Source organism: Rana temporaria, chromosome 12 (genome assembly GCF_905171775.1).
Source record: "Rana temporaria chromosome 12, aRanTem1.1, whole genome shotgun sequence".
Lineage (NCBI taxonomy): Eukaryota > Metazoa > Chordata > Amphibia > Anura > Ranidae > Rana > Rana temporaria.
The window spans coordinates 43,934,812-43,954,120 of NC_053500.1; the positions used below are offsets into that span (position 1 = coordinate 43,934,812).

The 19,309-nt window shown below is 45.8% G+C and overlaps 1 protein-coding gene across 3 annotated transcripts in view; it reads right to left on the reverse strand.

Moving 5' to 3' along the window:
• The window catches only part of RARA (retinoic acid receptor alpha), a 255,221-nt gene that overhangs the window by 168,155 nt on the left and 67,757 nt on the right, over positions 1–19,309 (reverse strand). For all 3 annotated transcript variants that reach the window (XM_040330406.1, XM_040330410.1, XM_040330407.1), the window contains exon 2: positions 11,860–12,338. In XM_040330406.1, the coding sequence (XP_040186340.1) occupies positions 11,860–12,037 (178 nt within the window). In that variant the 5' untranslated portion in view covers positions 12,038–12,338. The remainder of the gene's footprint in view (positions 1–11,859; positions 12,339–19,309) is intronic.

Sequence of the window (19,309 nt, forward strand, 5' to 3'; positions counted from 1 at the left end):
GATTGGAGGCATGGGGTGATTGGAGGCATGGGGTGATTGGAGGCATGGGGTGATTGGAGGCAGGGGGTGATTGGAGGCAGGGGTGGCACCGCAGAGGGGGATGGAGGCAGGAGGTGTTGGTGGCACTGCAGAGGGTGGGGGATGGAGACAGGGGACGATGGAGGCAGGGGGTGATTGGAGGCAGGGGACCTGGGGGAGATTGGAGGCAGGGGAGATTGTGGCACCGCAGAGAGGGATGGTGGTAGGGGGTGATTTGACTAAATTTGCCCTTATTATATCGAAAATAACAAAAAAAATGTTTTACCTTAAAGCGGAGGTTCACCCAAAAAACAAGTATATAACATTACATTCAGTATACCTCAAACATGTACAGTATGCCGTTTTTTTTGGGGGGTGTACATACGGTATTATTGGTATTTTCCTCCCAGCTTCCGGGTACTCACTCCCGGGGGAGTGGGCGTTCCTGTGCAGTGCCGCAATGTCATCTGGGACTTCGCCCATATGATTGACGTGCCTGAGAAAACCTCCCCCAGGCGGATAAGGAGTTTCGTCTACTTTCCGAAAGTAGACGAACTGCGATTCGGCTCTATACGGCGCCTGCGCACCGACTAGGAGCCATGTAGAGCTGACTGCGCAGGCGCCGTATAGAGCCGACTTGCAGTTCGGCTACTTTCGGAAAGTCGTGACGCAGACACAGTTCAAACACAGCGCGGGAAGTAGGGATCGGCTGAAAAACACAGCGGGGAGGACACCATGATGGCCGCAGAAGGACGCCAGACCGGACAAGGCCGCCGATGGACGCCGGGCAAGACACCGACGAGGGGCATCCAAACTGTGTATTTCTTTTTTTTCCGGGAATTTTCCGGGGCGCGTTATATGAAGATAAATACGGTAAAATAAAAAATACATGTCACAGCAGAACGGACAGAAGAGCCGATGCGTTTCACACTATCAAAAAGTATCAAACAGTGCTTAAAGTGGAGTTCCACCCATAAATATAAGATTACATCAGTAGTTTTAAAAAAATGTCATTAGTCCTCTATGCAATTTTTTTTTTTTTTTAGATGCCTTCAAAGTGTTGTTGCTAGGCAGAATAGTTAATCTTCCCACTTCCTGCACCTAGGTGCTTAAGCTTCCTAACCTACACCGCACAGACTCCTGGGAATGTAGTGGGTGTAACTTTCCAGGAGTCTGTGCACTCCCCAGTCTCAAAGAATCATGTGACTTGGACAGCACAGGTGCTGAAACCTGATCTGACACTGCTTGTGCAGCACTGAGCATGTGCGAGATTTGCAAGGCTGAAATCCAGGAAGTCATACAGTCTGGCTTCATGATGCCCACACTTAAGATGGCCCCAGTCAATTTCTATTTTATAAAGTGTCTAAATGCTGTAACAACCTAACAAAACGGACCTTCGTTTACAGACTAACTTTACTACAATACATTAAGCTTGTGTATTACATGGGTATTTATATATAAAAAGTGAAATTGTGGCCGGAACTCCGCTTTAATCATAGCTTATGTTTGATAGTGTGAAACGCGTCAGTCTTCTGTCCGTTTTGCTGTGGCATGTGGCATACAGCATCTCCCCCCAGGGATGTAGTCCCAGGGGAAGGGGCGAGCGCGCTGACTAGCCCCCGGCCAGAACGGCTCGGATGATGGTGGAAAGCTTACTGAGGAGGAACAGGAAGTGAGAAATTCAGACAAAGAAAAAAAAACATTTAGAAGGGAAATGGAAGGAAAAGGTAAGTGAACCAACAATGGAGCTTAAAGGAACCTATTTAGAAAATAAAAAACAAATCTTTACAACCCCTTTAAAAGAGAGAATAGGGGAGGTAAGTGTCCAAATATCTGTGTTTTAAGGAGGAGGTAGGACATAGGTCTCCCGATGTCTGTGTATTAGTCGGAGGTGAGAGGGACATGTCCTGATGTTTGCGTATTAGGATGAGGTGAGAGGTATGTCTCTTGAGGTCTCATCATAGAGCACATTTGCCGGGATCCTGAAATATTCAGGAGGTGCTATCTGATCTGCAATGAATGATGCCTGCATCAGTTACAGATACCGCTATACCTGCGCCAGGTTACAGGAGTGCGGGAGAAGGACAATACAGAGGGATGCACATAATCCAAACATTCGCTAATACAAAGTGCAATGTATGAAGGAGGTAATTGTAAGCAGCCGATCAGAAATCATTTACCTGGAACGCCAAATGGGTGCCGAGGATCAGGTTGCCCATTGATGCATATCTCTGTGTGATAATGCCGCATGATGAGAGATGTGTTCTTCATTACCTCAATCACCATACCGTTGTGACTAGGTTCTCTAGGCTTGGCAACATTAAACGCGTATGCATGTACAGTGAGATGCCTGACCCCTGATCTATTGGGACCCATAGCTCAGCTGTCAGATCTTCCACCAAGGCGGACAATCCCAGCGACTGATGAGCAGCACATGAAAGTTATTACTCCATTCAATCATTCCTGTGGCTGCTGTCGATCACTCAATAGGATTCCTTTTACGTTGTACAATACAGTGGGTAAAATAATTACTTTATCCCCTTCAGATTATGCAAGTTTACCCATTTAGAAAGAAATTAAGTGTCTATAATTTTTATCATAGGTGTATTTTAAATGATAGAGACAGAATATCAAACCAAAAACAACACATAAAACAAATGCTATAAATTAAAGGGGTTGTAAAGGTAAACGTTTTTCACCTTAATGCATTCTATGCATTAAGGTGAAAAAACATCTGTGGATTAGCGCCCCCCGTTTACCCCTAGAAAGTCCCTCACCGTGAACGCACAGGCTTCTCGGCTCATTCATTGGCTCACGCTGCTGTCAATCGCATCCAATGACGCGGCTCGCCGGGGGGCGGGGCCGAGTGATCCAGTGAGCGGCTATAGCCGCCGGCTGTATCACTGGAGTGCGCCCGTAAGAACTAACCACCAGGCGAGCTCGCATGAAGGTGGTTAGTTCTTGTGGGGAGGAGTCTAGACAGCCGCTGAAGGACCCTAGAAGACCAGGTTCGGGGCCACTCTGTGCAAAATGAGCTGCACAGTGGAGGCAAGTATAACATGTTTGATAATAAAAAAAAAAAAAAAAAAAAGTTATCTTTTATGTTCCTTTAACTACTTGCCAACCAGCTGCCGCAGTTCAATGGCGGCAGGTCGGCTCCCCTGCGCAAGAGCCTGTAGCTCTACGTCGGCTCTTGAAGCGACCACTAGAGGCGCATGCGCGCCGCCCGCTCATCCCTGACTCCCGTGCCCGATCGCCGCCGGGCACCCGCGATTGCTCGTTACAGAGCGAGGAACGGGAGCTGTGTGTGTAAACACACAGCTCCCGGTCCTGTCAGGGGAGAAATGCCTGTCTGTTTACACAATGTATGAACAGCGATCAGTCATTTTCCCTAGTGAGGCCACCCCTCCCCCTACAGTTAGAACACACCCAGGGAACATACTTAACCCCTTCCCCACCCCCTAGTGTTAACCCCTTCCCTGCCAGTGGCATTTTTATAGTAATCCAATCCTTTTCTTTAGCACTGATTGCTATAAAAAATGCCAATGGTCCCAAAAATGTCCGAAGTGTCCGCCATAATGTCGTAGTACCGAAAAAAAATTGCTGATCGCCGCAATTACTAGTAAAAAAATTAAAATGGCATAAAACTACCCCCTATTTTGTAAACACTATAACTTTTGCGCAAACCAATCAAACGTTTATTGCGATTTTTTTTTTTACGAAAAATATGTAGAATACGTATCGGCCTAAACTGAGGAAAAAAAATGTTTTTTTAAATATTTTTGGGGGATATTTATTACAGCAAAAAGTAAAAAATATTATTTTTTTTCAAAATTGTCGCTCTATTTTTGTTTATAGTGCAAAAACTAAAAACCGCAGAGGTGATCAAATACCACCAAAAGAAAGCTCTATTTGTGGGGAAAAAAGGACGCCAATTTTGTTTGGGAGCCATGTCGCACGACCGTGCAATTGTCAGTTAAAGCGACGCAGTGCCGAATCGCAAAAAGTGCTCTGGTCTTTGACCAGCAATATGGTCCGGGGGTTAAGTGGTTAAGTTGCAGTGCAGTGAGTAAAATAAGTATATGATCACCAAGAAAAAAAAATGACTTCGTACTTGTTGGAGAAACCCTTGTTGGCAAGCACAGAGGTAAGACGTTGGTTACCAGGTTTACACACATCTCAGGAGGGATTTTGGTCTTCTTTACGGATCTTCTCTAAATCCTTTAGGTTTCTTGGCTCCCTTCATACATTTTTTATAGGATTAAGGTCTGGAGACTGACTTGAAGCATTGTAATGCTGGAAGACCCATCCACGACCCATCTTCAGTGTTCTGGCTGAGGGAAGATGGTTCTCATTGAAGATTTTACAATACATGGCCACGTCCATTGCCCCCTCAATGCGGCACAGTTGGCCTGTTAGCAGGGAAACAGCCCCTCATAATCAGTATTTTTCTTCCTCCAAATACATCAAGTCGAGTTAATACCAAAGAGCTCAATTTTGGTTTCCTCTGACCACAGCACGTTCTCCCAATCCTTCTCTGAATTATTTAGATGTTCATTGACATGACTGCACATGTGCCTTTTTGAAGAGGGGGACTTGCCGTGTTTGGAGGAAGAAAAATGCTGACTATGACCCCAAGGACACCTTCCCTACAGTCAGGCACGGTGGTGGAAACACTATGCGTCGGGGCCGTTTCTCTGCTAAAGGTACAGGCAGACTTTGCCACATTGAGGGGCCAATGGACGTGACCATGTATTGTAAAAATTGCCTCAGACAGAACACTGAAGATGGGGCATGGATGGGTCTTTCAGCATGACAATGACCCAAAACATACCGCCATGGCAACAAAGGAGTGGCTCAAGAAGAAGCACATTAAAGCGGAGGTCCCGGAAGTGGGTGCAAATACCTGTATTATTGTACTTTTTTGAGACATGTTGCTGCCATCAAATTCAATATTTTTTTTTCTTAAAATGGTTCATTTTCCCAGTTTAAATATTTGATATGTTTTCTATTTTAAATAAAATATAGGTTTATGAGAAATCGTTGCATTCTGCCATTACGTAGATTTTACACAGCCTCACAATTTTCTGGGAATTGGGGACGTACCTTCGATGAATATGGAAAACTTGCCACTCCCTTTCATCACCATAGGCAACTTCTCCAATTTCTTAAAATTGGCCCCCACAGCCTCAAAACCAAAATTGACCTAAAGAGCTACTCTATGCCCCCCAACAGCCCCCCCCCCCCCCAACACAGATCATTCTTTTTTCAGATACTTTCAATCAGGACACTCACCGTGACGGCAGACACCAAGCGTAATGAGTTCTCATATTGAGGAGTTATTGGAAAATATTGGCAGCTATAGTTTAATGGCGCTATAATGACAGGGCTTATATAGAAAGAAGTCCCCTGACACTCAGGCTGGCCCCTCTCCCCAGCAGACGCTGATTACTCCGCTGCTGATACGCAATCTGTCAGTGGTAAATGTAATCAGTAGAAGAGCAGAGTATTTATCATTCACCGCTGACCTGCCGCCTCAGGCTGGGAAAATAATGGTACCCCGCTAACTCCTTCTGCTCGGTGACTGATGGTCGTGCACACATAGAAACACCCTGACATTTTGTAGGCTGGGGCAATATTTCAGAGGATGCAGCTTACTGTATATATTCACTAGGATCTAATGGCCTCGTTCAGGCGCTTTTATACCTCGTACTACAGCACATGTTCATACACCTAAATAGCCTGTTGTATCCTATGGCTCAGTCATCACGCCGTAGAAGCAAAATGTGACATTATGGACCTGCTTGTGCCATACCCATAAAACACAGACATGTCCAATAAAAGAATGGGGTTTAGGAATATGAAAAAAAAAAAAAAGCATGTGCGTATAAGATATCCGACATGTGATTTGCACATGCTTGTTCCAGGTTGGTAATTCACCAAGTACGAAAAGAGGGCAAGGATGACAGCCATGAGGAGGACTGCAACTTCCAACACAGTCAGCAATGGCAGCTCCAATCAGGCCTGGACTGAGACAAAAAAAAGGCTTTAGACCAAGTAGCAAATTCATCCAGGGGCCGCAGGGGGTGGCCGGCGATGGGACACCCTCTGAGCCGGTCCCCTTCACTGCAATGCAAACCTTACTAACTTCTGCCCCAAAAGACTCCTAGCCCTCACTGACAGGTCCCCCCTACCTGCTGCCCTTCCCCACCCCCACTACCACCCCCTTTCACAACCACTGCCACCAGCTCACAGACTTTCTCTACCCAACCACCGACCCCCAAACCCCACTGACAGCCCCCAACCCCCCCTTTACAACCTCCTACCTCTACTGACAGAGCCCCCCCCCCCCCATCACCTGATCCTCATCCTACAGCTACTGTGAAAGCGTGTATCCCCACGGTTAATGAGGACTGGCGACCCAGCTTGTGTCGTACCCGTGTCCGTGCTGACCAGTCATGTAAGGAGTCAACCGAGTTCAGGTGCAGCTCAGTGCTTGGCTTGTTTTGCCTTAATCCGGCGCATGCGCAGTTGCTGCAGAGGATACAGATCTTGCAACCCCAGAATAGGAGACACAGGCATGGGCGCACAGCAGGGGGCCATCGGTGACTACAGCCCTCATTGGCCCCCTCCAGACCACATCCACTGCACACCTCACGGCCCAGTCATCAACAGGCAGCTCCTGCCAGGACATGTAGCCCCCGACGGCCCAGACCTACTGGGCAAATGCCCGGTGTGCCTTATGGCCAGTCCAGGCCTGGATTCAATATTTTCTCCTGATAGAAAACACTACTTTTAAAAAACCTCCTTAAGATCACCATGCTATGTGCGCCACCCCAATTACAGACTTCAGATCAATGGGCGACAAAGAGCAGGCATTCCAGGCCTGCTCCAGGCAGTTATCCTGCCACACAGTATTGCACATGTGAAACTATTTCGCTATAGGCCCCAACAGGAGAAGCTGTCTAGTGCCTATAGGATAACCGCTTCTCAATTGGGCGCCACCAAGAAATGGTTACATATACTTGATACTGTGTAGCCCAGAGGCTCAAAAGGAAAGGAGATATTATTATTATTATTATTATTATTATTATTATTATATAAGATTTATACAGGATTTATATAGTGCCAACAATTTGCACAGCTCTTTACAACATAAGGGCAGACAATACAATTACAATACAATTTAATTTAATAGAGTAGAAATAGAGGCCCTGCTCGTTAAGAGTTTATAAACTAAAGCCCTTTACACACGATCAGTCCATCCGATGAAGCTTCAATGCTTCCAAGCATGCGTCGACTTGATTCTGAGCATGCGCAGGTTTTTAACCAATGCTTTTGCGTACTAACCATCAGTTTTGACCTATCGGTTAGGCGTCCATCGGTTGAATTTTAAAGCAAGTTCTACATTTTTGGACCGTCGGTTTGGACCGATGAAATGGTCCTTCAGACCGTTTTCCTTGGTTTAGACTGATCGTGTGTACGCGGCCTAAGAGACCTTAGCCAGGCATAGCAATGGCTCCCAAAACATGTCGTCCATTGGCCAGTACACGTCATTCAATGGCTCCCAGTACATGTCATCCAATGGCTACCAGTGCATGTTGTCCATTGGCCAGTACATGTGATCCAATGGCTCCCAGTACATGTCGTCCAATGGCTCCCAGTACATGTCGTCCAATGGCTCCCAGTACATGTCATCCAATGGCTACCAGTGCATGTTGTCCATTGGCCAGTACATGTCATCCAATGGCTCCCAGTACATGTCGTCCAATGACTCCCAGTGCACATCATCCATTGGCTAGTACATGTGATCCAATGGCCTCCAGTTCATGTCGTCCATTGATCTGCGGTCCTTTATTTCAGGTCTAACTAGTCTGGTGGTCAAAGAAGGCCAAATTTAAAATTCTTGGTTATCAAAGAACAGAAGTTCAAGCAATTCAATGTGAAAACACAATGAAAATTTGTATTAAAAAGACTGTCCTCAGTGTAAACCACATGCCAACATGATTGGCAAATCCAGAAATATATTCTTGCATATTCATTAAAGCCCAGGCTTCCAAACTGAAGGCTACCACCACCCAGGCCCGGATTTACTCCCTTTGTCACCCCAAAGCCAGGTCCTTCAATGCCGCCCCCGCAGTACGGGGGGGACATTATACGCAGGGGGACTTTTTTGGCAGGACACTGAGAAGCGGGGGGGGGGGGTGCTGACATTGAGAGGCGGGGGGGGGGGGGGGAAATTGCATTAAGCGAGGGGGTGCTCACCTCCTCTTCCCTCAGTGGTGAAAGTGTCCTCTTCTCTCAGCCACAGTGCCGCCCCTGCACCCACTGCCGCCTGAGGCGCGGCCTTGTTGGCCTTGTCTGGAATCCGGCCCTGCCACCACCCAATGGGCATCCCCTTTTTGGGGTTCCTAGAGTGAATATGAGGATGAAAACAAACTACGTGGAGGCATTGCTAGGACTTTTACATGGCTACATGTATGATTGGAAGTACACACATAATTCTACATGCCAATTAGCTGTAGGACATTCTGTCTGCCGTGAACGCAGGCAGTAAAAATTAAATAGCTGTAAGCACAAGATTTTCCATTAGCATGGATGGGGAAATCTTTAGGTGGATGTCTTAGCCATCGGCCCATAATGGTAGATACAGCCGTGCCTGGATTAACACAGGGATGAGAGATGTTTGCAATATCTTGGTGCATTCCAGCTCAACCCACCTCTGTTTCAGTTCTGAAAAATAAACCAACATTACTATCTTGCTGTCCAACCAATCAATACGGGTACAAAGAAAAAGCAGAAAGCCCCAAGGAGAACGGAGAGAAGGGGAGGGAGAGGAACGGAATAGATTAAAGAAAATTCAAGACTATGTAATATTAAAATGAATTGCGGCCCATTTTTCAGCTACTGTCTCTCAGACTTTAATCAAAGCAGAAAGATTTGCACTTAGTAGTGTCACAAGGCCGGTGAAGAATGAGGAGGAAGAGGAGGAGGAGGAGAGAGCTTCCAGCTATGCGTTGAACACCCCCTACCTAATCCAAATGTCCTGTACTCCCCCCCCCCCAAGCAGAACAGGTAAATCAATCACATGCAGAGACACCAAGGACCACCTCTTATCACAACACAGCCATCTGTGCCCCTGTGAGGACCCCTAGAGAGCTCCAGAACAGTAGATGGATTTACTTATTAAACACAAATCTTGAAAAGACAAGCTACATATTACTACTGCCTATACAGTATTAAGACCCCCTTCACGCAATGCGTTTCTAGCACACGTGCGTTGAAATGTCTTAAGGTCTTGTGTTCCGGTTTGTGGCATTAAGTGTATAATTTAAACTTTTGAGTATGTTTGGCATCATGCCTCACTGTAAACGTTTAAAGGGTGAGTTGACTTTTTTTTTTATGAAAAATTAAAAGGTAAACCAACTCTAAAATATCCCGGCCCACCCCTCCAGACCCCACTGCACAAAGCTGGCGTGATGCCCCATGTTATGAGGTGGGTGCCAGTCAAAACAAATGGCACTATGGTCTGAACTAACGTGCCTTAAGGTAACGCATGGGAAAGGTACAACCTACTTACTGTGATGTAAATAGGCCTCTAAGGTTGGCCATACACAGTTTGAATCTCGGCCGACTCCGTCTGAACCAAAAAAGATTCAAACCGTTAATGGGCAAGGCTGATTGTTCAATCAACTTGGGTACAACCAGCCAGCCAGATTCGCTACTGATTGTAGCCGCAAAGCGATAATTACTGTCTTCTCCAGGCAGGGACAGCTTCAGCCGCCCGCTCTTGGCAGGAGAAAACAATTGCCGATTACCTTGTCAGCGTGGTCTGTGTTGATAGGGGAATCCTGCATCATGTATGGCAGGCCTCATGCCGCATACACACCATCACTTTATGTGATGAAAAAAAACGACATTTTCTGTGAAGTAAAAAACGACGTTTTTGAAAATTAAATTTTCAAAGACGAAGTTGCCTACACACCATCGTTTTTCTCACAATGCTCTAGCAAAGCGAGGTTACGTTCACCACTTTTTTCCATTGAAGCTCGCTTCATAACTAGCTTCTGGGCATGCGCGGGTGTAAAAACGTCGTTTTAAATGACGTTTTTTGCTACACACGGTCAATATCTGTGAAGTAAAAAACGACGTTTTGAAAAACGACACATAAAATTGAAGCATGCTTCAATTTTTTTTTGACGTTTTTCAGAAGACATAAAACAGCGTTTTCCCCCACACACGGTCATTTAAAGTGACGTTTTTTAAAAACGTCTTTTTTTTTCATCACATAAAGTGATGGTGTGTACGGGGCATCAGTCTTCGATAAGGTGGGACAGAGGAAGCAAAAGGAGCACCAATGTTTGCCTGTAACACAGAAGCAACTTTTTGGAGCCTCACAGGGCCCCTTCATCGGGTATGCCTGATGAAGGGGCCCTGTGAAGCTCCAAAACGTTGCTTCTGTAATAACAGTGTGACTGCTGAATAAAAAGCTTCGGGTCCGTTTTGGAGATCCGTGGTGTGCTAGCGACATATTTTCGCAACATATAAGCAGGTTACGCAGGTACGTAAACTACATACAAGACAAAAGCAAATACAAGCACTAATAAAGATAATATTTTAAAACAGCCAGTCCGTCCAAAAGTGTCAATGTATAAAAGCATTAGAAGGACTGAGGTTGTGAAATCTTATTTGTGTTGGACTCTTGCTTCTAAAGAGAGGGGGTATTCTCCAGCATCACAGAATTTAAAAAATTTTTGGCTTAGGAAATTTAAAATTAAATGGCGGGCAGTTTTGTTTTATCCTATTAAAGCGGAATTCCACTCAAATTTACAACTTTATCATCTTTTATGTTTCAGTAGATTGCGTAGATATTACATTGTCACTTCAATATTTTTTTTTCCATTTAAATACCTTATTAATTAGCTCTGAAGGGCTACTTCCCGTCTCTCGCTCCAACGGGAGTAGGCGTGTATCCGGCTGTTCCCCGTCGCCGCACTGTCTCCTGAGAGTGTCATGCATCCCAAGAGTCAGTGCGGCTTGCAGCCCAGCCAAATCTCTGCTGAGTTAGAAACAGGAAGTGACGCGGGTCACGTGACAAGGGCGTATTTTTAAACGCCATTTTAATTAAGAGCATACAGGTGAATTTCTCATGGTATTATGCGTCTTTTACATTACCTTCACAGCTTATGGTCTTTCCCCTACTGAGCTGTGCTTTCTTTTTCTGTTGTTTTGGTTGCCATCCCAACAGGGCAGGAATTGTAGACTACGGCGACCATTGTGATGGCAACCATGAAGTTTACGGCGCATGCGCGGGATCGAGCAGTGAATGCTGGGTGATAGGCATTCACTGCATACAGGAAATAAGTGCTTGTGGGCTTCACATGCCCACAAGCAAAATGGAAACGACATACATCAAATTATAAACGTTTTTCTTGCTTATAAGAAACGGACAGCGGCAGTTTTAAAACACCAAAAGAGTGAGTATGGTTTTGTATGTAATAGAATCATGCCAAAAAATGAACGGCCGCGGGACATCCGCTTTCAGCGGTGACATATCCGGACGCTTTTCATGCAGATGTGTAAAGTTACTTTGAGGTCTATTTTGCAAGATATGATGAACATGGTGGTAGAAATCGGTTCCAATAGGCATAGCTATGCTCTGAGCACTTCAGGGGGCTCACTATTCAATTAAATTACTTTCACTTTGGGGTTGTGTGGGGTATCTGGTAAGATTTGATCATCCACCTTTCTTTTAGATTCTCAAAACACATGTGAAGAATCCAGCACAACAATCAACAGCAATTCAACACTTCATAGACAAGTAACAGAAAATATACTCACTTGCTGGGGAAGGCGTGCTATATCCACTGAGGGGGAGCTGGTGCTGTACTCCTGGCAGTGCCCCCGGAGGGGACACACCACCGAGCATGTGAGGAAAGAAGAAGGCATAGTGAGGAACGGGGTATCCATTCATGTGACTTGGCCCAGTTTGCGGGCAGGGAGAGTCGTTACTAGTCATTGCCTAATTGTCCAGCCTTCTGGACTGGCTCAGGCCCTTTGAATTTCCATCTAAGAATGGCCCAAAGAGGGGGTGCACCCCCCAAACGCCAGCGTAGAGTTGCAGCAGATCCAAGTTTCAAAGATCAGATCGAATAGGTAATAAGTGTTCCAAACAGTCTCCAACGCACGCTTCCAAAAATGGCTCAAATCCAGTTGAAATGCAGAAAGGGTCTTTGGACACGCAGCACACCCCGGGGCCGAAACGGGGCTACTTCAGGCTCCTCCGTAATGAGATCAGCACTTGACTTGTACGGGAATCACTGCAAAATAATAAAGGAAAATCATTAGAATGGCGATGATGATAATTATAGAACCTAGAAGCTGGAAACATTAGAAGAACAGCAATACAAATATACAAAAAGCATGCTTTTGTAATGCTATACCTAAAATTGCATCAGGCGATAGTCCGGTCCTTCTCAGACACAGACAGACTAAAGCTGGCCATACACAGCTTAAAGTATTGTATGTTTTGCTAGCTCAAGATTTCTTCTCTAGCAGAAAGTTACAGGATGGGGAACCTGGCAAATCCATAAGATCTCAATACTTGCAGGTTACCTTTTCCAACTGTAACAACTTTTGGACCCGCTAAACACATCCAAAGTCAAGCAGGGCTAGTTGAACAAGTATGCCCCGGGGAAGACCAATCTCAGAGGACAATGGGTAGGGGTTGCTTTTTTCAGTGCTTGGCTGCTTCAAAATCTGTTGACATGTAACAGGTATGCAACTAAGGACTATAGACATGTGCACACTGAAATATTTCGTTTTGGAATTTCGTTTTCGTCCAAAAAATACATGAATTTAATTACTCCCGAAATTAGTTTTTATTCATTTGGTTTCGTTAAAAAATGCATTTGTCCGAAAATCTGAATTAATTAAGGTCGAATCTGTCATTGAAGGCTTATGGTGTCTGTTGAATGTTCTAAGAAGATTCGACGGAGCAGCTAAACTGTACGTCGAATCGTACATTTCAGGTCGAATGTTCGGCCTACAAGCTATAGTAGAATTCTAGAGTTGTATGACACTAGTAATAATTATATATTATTATTATTAGTCAGCCAACATTCAAATTCTTCTATAGCCTATGGGCCGAGCATTTGACCGGAAATGTACTATTGCGGCGTCGTACAGTTTAGCTGCTCGTCAAATCTTTTTAGAACTTTCGACAGACACCATAAGCCTTTAACCACTTAAGCCCCGGACCATATTGCTGCCTAAAGACCCAAGGTGTTTTTACAGTTCGGGACTGCGTCGCTTTAACAGACAATTGCGCGGTCGTGCGACGTGGCTCCCAAACAAAATTGGCGTCCTTTTTTCCCCACAAACAGAGCTTTCTTTTGGTGGTATTTGATCACCTCGGCGGTTTTTATTTTTTGCGCTATAAACAAAAATAGAGCGACAATTTTGAAAAAAATGCAATATTTTTTACTTTTTGCTATAATAAATATCCCCCAAAAACATATATAAAAAAAAAAAAAAAATTCCTCAGTTTAGGGCGATACATATTCTTGTACCTATTTTTGGTAAAAAAAAAAAATCGCAATAAGCGTTTATCGATTGGTTTGCGCAAAATTTATAGCGTTTACAAAATAGGGGATAGTTTTATTGCATTTTTATAAAAAAAAATTTTTTTACTACTAATGGCGGCGATCAGCCATTTTTTTGTGACTGCGACATTATGGCGGACACTTCGGACAATTTTGACACATTTTTGGGACCATTGTCATTTTCACAGCAAAAAATGCATTTAAATTGCATTCTTTATTGTGAAAATGACAGTTGCAGTTTGGGAGTTAACCACAGGTGGCGCTGTAGGATTTGGTGTACACTGTGTGTGTGTTTACAACTGTAGGGGGGTGTGGCTGTAGGAATGACGTCATCGATCGAGTCTCCCTATAAAGGGGATCACTCGATCGATGCAGCGCCATAGTGAAGCACGGGGAAGCCGTGTTTACACACGGCTCTCCCCGTTCTTGAGCTCCGGGGAGCGATCGCGACGGAGCGGCTATAAACAAATAGCCGCGCCGTCGTCCCGGATCGCTCCCCGAGGGGACCCGACCGTCGCAAGTCGCGGGGGGGGTCCCGATCGGACCCCCGACCCACGTCTAGGCAGGGACGTACAGGTACGCCAATGTGCCTGTACGTGCCATTCTGCCGACGTATATGTACATGCGGCGGTCGGGAAGGGGTTAATGACAGATTCAACGTTTGTAAGTTTTTCGCTGGTTCGCCGAATCTTCGACGTTCATGTCGAATGGTCTACCCCAACACTGTCTCTATAATGTCGAATCTTTTCTCTCTATGTCGAATCTTTCCTCTCTATGTAGAATAATCTTTGAGTTAAGGTTTGGCACATTCGATCGCAGGTTCGATAGACACAGATTGCAATTGTCACCATCATGTCGAATCTCCCATCTATATCGAACTGTTGTAGCTACGAAAACGAAAATAAAGCTTTTTTTTAGGTTGCATCTTTCGGATTTCGGATTCTGTTCGTTCGTTTTCGTTTGATAAAAAGATAATGAAAATACCCAAAATCGGACGAAAATGCATTCGGACGAAAACAAATGCACATGTCTACTAAGGACGTCTGACCTTTCCTTAACCACTTAAGGACCCCTTCACACCGATATACGTCGGCAGAATGGCACGTGGCCCTTTAAGACCAGCCGTGGCCGCGGGACCCGCAGACCCGATCGCCGCCGGGGTCCAGCAATCGGTTCTCCGGAGCTGAAGAACGGGGAGAGGTGTGTGTAAACACACCTTCCCCGTTCTTCGTCGTGGCAGTGTCATTGATCGTGTGTTCCCTGTTATAGGAAAACACGATCAATGACGTCACACGTCCAGCCCCGCCCCCCTACAGTTAGAAACACATATGAGGTCACACTTAACCCCTTCAGCACCCTCTAGTGGTTAACTCCCAAACTACAATTGTCATTTTCACAGTAAACAATGCATTTTTATAGCATTTTTTGCTGTGATAATGACAATGGTCCCAAAAATGTGTCAAAATTGGCCGATGTGTCCGCCATAATGTCGCGGTCACGGAAGAAATCGATGATCGCCGCCATTAGTAGTAAAAAAAAAAAATATATTAATTAAAATGCAATAAAACTATCTCCTATTTTGTAAACGCTATAAACCACCAAAAGAAAGCTATTTGTGGGAAAAAAAGGAGGCCAATTTTGTTTGGGAGCCACATCGCACGACCGTGCAATTGTCCGTTAAAGCGACGCAGTGCCGAATCGCAAAAACTAGCCAGGTCCTTTACCTGCATAAAGGTCCGGGTCTTAAGTGGTTAAATGAATACTTGTTTTTGGTCGTTTAATAGAAAATTACTGAAACTTGACTAGAGGATCAGCATAACACTTAGGCAACTATCAATTACAGAAGTAGACCAAAAATGGCAGCCATATTTCCAAACAGGTTTGCTTCAACATTGCTTTCCACGAAAAATGCATTTTGCCCACCCCAGTGAATAGATATACCAATCATGCTTTGTACATTACATACAATTAGGAGTTTCCAGTTCACCAGTCCAAGCAAGTCCTCATATTCCTCATTCCATGTTATTGTCTCCAGTCTGTATATCTGGATTTCTTAGCCATTTTTCCACCATCTCTATTCGCTCTCCGCTTACCCATCCCTGTTTGTAGGCTCAGGGAAAGAAGCCTGCAGTGTGGGCCGCAGTGGATCTATCATGCTGATTACACACTAGCTGGGAAGGGGGATTTGGAAGGATTTTTTTTTTCTCTTATTCTGAGCTTCTAGGGTCATAAATCTCAAAGCAGCGTGAGAAAAGACCCGTCCTTACAGTTCAATTACACTGGGCTAATGAGCCACCCAAGAAAAATGAAGCTATTGGAGATCTGTACAGGAGTCAGAACAAGAAAGAGACAGGGAGGGGGGAAGAGACGCACTGCAAAGCCAAGACAAATCAAGAGATTGTCAGAAGAGACATGCGAGAAGAAAGACGGGGACAGACAGTCGCATACGGACAAAAAGAGAACGAGAGACAGAGAGAAAAAGACAAGAGAAACAAAGAAAGGGAAGAGGGATCCAGTGCAGACAGGTTCAAGAACCAAACAGCTAGACACACACATACTATGAATGAAAGAGGCAGAGTGCCAGAGAGACATACACGACCGAAAACAGAGAGCTGGGAAGACACACGAAAGTACAGAGCACCAAAGGGACTCATGCAAAGCAGGGAAGAGATGCATGCATAAGAGAGTGGAGATTTCCAAGCAAGAGACATACTACAAGGAGTAGAGTATGTCAACTAAAGACACAAGACAGGGCACCAGGCAGGAGCTGCGCAAGAGAGCAGGGGGCACCAGGCAGGAGCTGCGCAAGAGAGCAGAGGGCGCCAGGCAGGAGCAGGGGGCACCAGGCAGGAGCTGCACAAGAGAGCAGAGGGCGCCAGGCAGGAGCAGGGGGCACTAGGCAGGAGCTGCACAAGAGAGCAGGGGGCACCAGGCAGGAGCTGCGCAAGAGAGCAGGGGGCACCAGGCAGGAGCTGCACAAGAGAGCAGGGGGCACCAGGCAGGAGCTGCACAAGAGAGCAGGGGGCACCAGGCAGGAGCTGCACAAGAGAGCACCAGGCAGGAGCTGCACAAGAGAGCAGGGGGCACCAGGCAGGAGCTGCACAAGAGAGCAGGGGGCACCAGGCAGGAGCTGCACAAGAGAGCAGGGGGCACCAGGCAGGAGCTGCACAAGAGAGCAGGGGGCACCAGGCAGGAGCTGCACAAGAGAGCAGGGGGCACCAGGCAGGAGCTGCACAAGAGAGCAGAGGGCGCCAGGCAGGAGCAGGGGGCACCAGGCAGGAGCTGCACAAGAGAGCAGAGGGCGCCAGGCAGGAGCAGGGGGCACTAGGCAGGAGCTGCACAAGAGAGCAGAGGGCGCCAGGCAGGAGCTGCACAAGAGAGCAGAGGGCACCAGGCAGAGGGACAGACAAAATAGAGTGCACCAGGCAGAGGCAAAAGACAAAGTGAAGCACACCAGAAAGAATCACAAGTAGAAGGCTCTAGGCAGGAGAAATATTAAAGATTCTAACTACCAGCAAGAATAAGTCCTTATATTTAAAGAGCACCTGTCATTTCAGATCCATCACAGCAGCTTCTGTTAGCGGGCATCCACTCACCTTGTTGAGTCACTTCTGCATCACCAGCCGTCACATTAAAGAGAATGGGACTTTCGGTGAGTCAACAGCGAGTCAGAGGAGGAGCCGCTGCAGGACAGAGATGACAGTTGCTCTTTAAAAATTATGGATTATAATCAAGCCATTTTACTAGCGATTTAAAATCAACTTGATTTAAATCAAATCTACCCTACAACTAAAGCACCAAACAAGTTAAGAGCATAGAGCAGGGCTCGACAAATCCCAGGTGCCAGATCGCCATGGCAACCAGAAATTGCTTTCCCGCACCCAGGCTCCCACCAGCCCATCCACTGCTGGCACAGGGTGCAAGCAACTCCCACCGCCCAACTCCCCGGACATGCAGCACCGGGCACCGGGCAGCTGATTCAGCTCCAACCAGTGGTAGAACTACCAGGGTCGCAACGGTCCCTTATGCGATCAGGCTCTGGAGTTCCGCCATTGTGGAGGGGTGGAGGACCAAAAACATCTGTACCAACTTCTGGTACCGAGTTCCACTTCTGTCAGCTGCGCCTGCCCTTCTGTGGTCTCTGCCTTCTCCCCCAGCGGTCGCCTACCCCCATCTCAGTGATCTCCTTTGCATTCCAGTCATTAGATGCTGGGACCACCGGGTGTGGTAGCAACCAATATCAGCACCCCCTTACAGACCACCATTAGATCAGAGTCCCTTCATATTAGCACAGCCCTTTATAGACCCCCCATTAGATCAGAGTCCCTTCATATTAGCACCCCCCTTTATAGACCCCCCCCCCCTTAAATCAGAGTCCCTTTATATTATCACCCCCCTATTAGTTTATAATGTTAGTTATCCCTATTAGTTTATTCCTACAAATTTGCACCCCCCCTAGAGACCCCTCCCCCATATTATATTGGAGTCCCCTTTTATCATCGACCCTCTTTAGAGCTCAACGATTGACCATCTCTCTCGCCAAAAACAAAGCCCTGCCAGTCAAAAAAAACTTTTTGAGCCGACTACTAGATTCAAAGAAAATTTGTAAAGCCTTGGAATAGAGTGTAAGGCTGCATTCACACCTGAACGCGGCGTATTTTACCGCGATTTGCCGCGATAAACAGTTCTGAGAGCACCATAGAAACCTACATGTTTAACCACTTAAGGACCGCCCTATGTCCATTTACTGCGGCAGGGGGACCCTTAAGCACAACATCACGTACCTGTACGCGATTCCTGTTGTCGGCTCGGGGGTGGGCGCACGCGCCATCTAAGCCACGCTCCCGCTGTGATTGGACATAGAGGGAGCCAATCAGCGGACCCGGCAGCCGTCAGGACCTGCCGATTGTTCGTAAGAGAGGCAGAACAACGTAAAGTGTTATTCAGGAACACAGATGTCTATTCTTTCAGTCAGTCTATCCCCCACACAGTTAGAAAGCATTCCCTAGGATCACGCTCAACCCTTCAATCGCCCCTGATGGTAACCCCTTCCCTGTCCGTGTCATTTTTACAGTGACAGTACCATTTTTTTTTTTTTAGCACCGATCACTGTATTGGTGTCACTGGTGCCCAAAAAGTGTGACTTAGTGTCAGACTTGTCTGCCACAATGTCACAATCCCACTAAAAATCGCTGATCGCCGCCATTACTAGTAAAAACCATAAAAATGTATTTAAAACATTTCCATAAATCTATCCCATAGTTTGTAGACACGATAACTTTTGCACAAACTAATCAATATATGCTTTTTGGGATTTTTATTACCAAAAATAAAAGAATACAATTTGATGAATAAATTGATGAATACATTAGATTTTTTGCATTTTTTTATTGGATATGTTTTCTAGCAGAAAGTAAATATTGTTTTCTTTTTTTCCTTCAACATTTTTGGTATTTTTTTGTTTAAAGCATAAAAAATAAAAACGCAGGAGGTGATCAAATACCACCAAAAGAAATCTATTTGTGAAAAAAAAAAAAAAGAATATAAGGCCCGGATTCACATACATTGCAGCATATTTATGCCGGTGTAGCCTATCTAATATACGCAACGCCGACGTAGCGCAGAGAGGCAAGCACCGAATTCACAAAGCACTTGCCTCCCAAACTGCGCTGGGTTCCCTCGGCGTA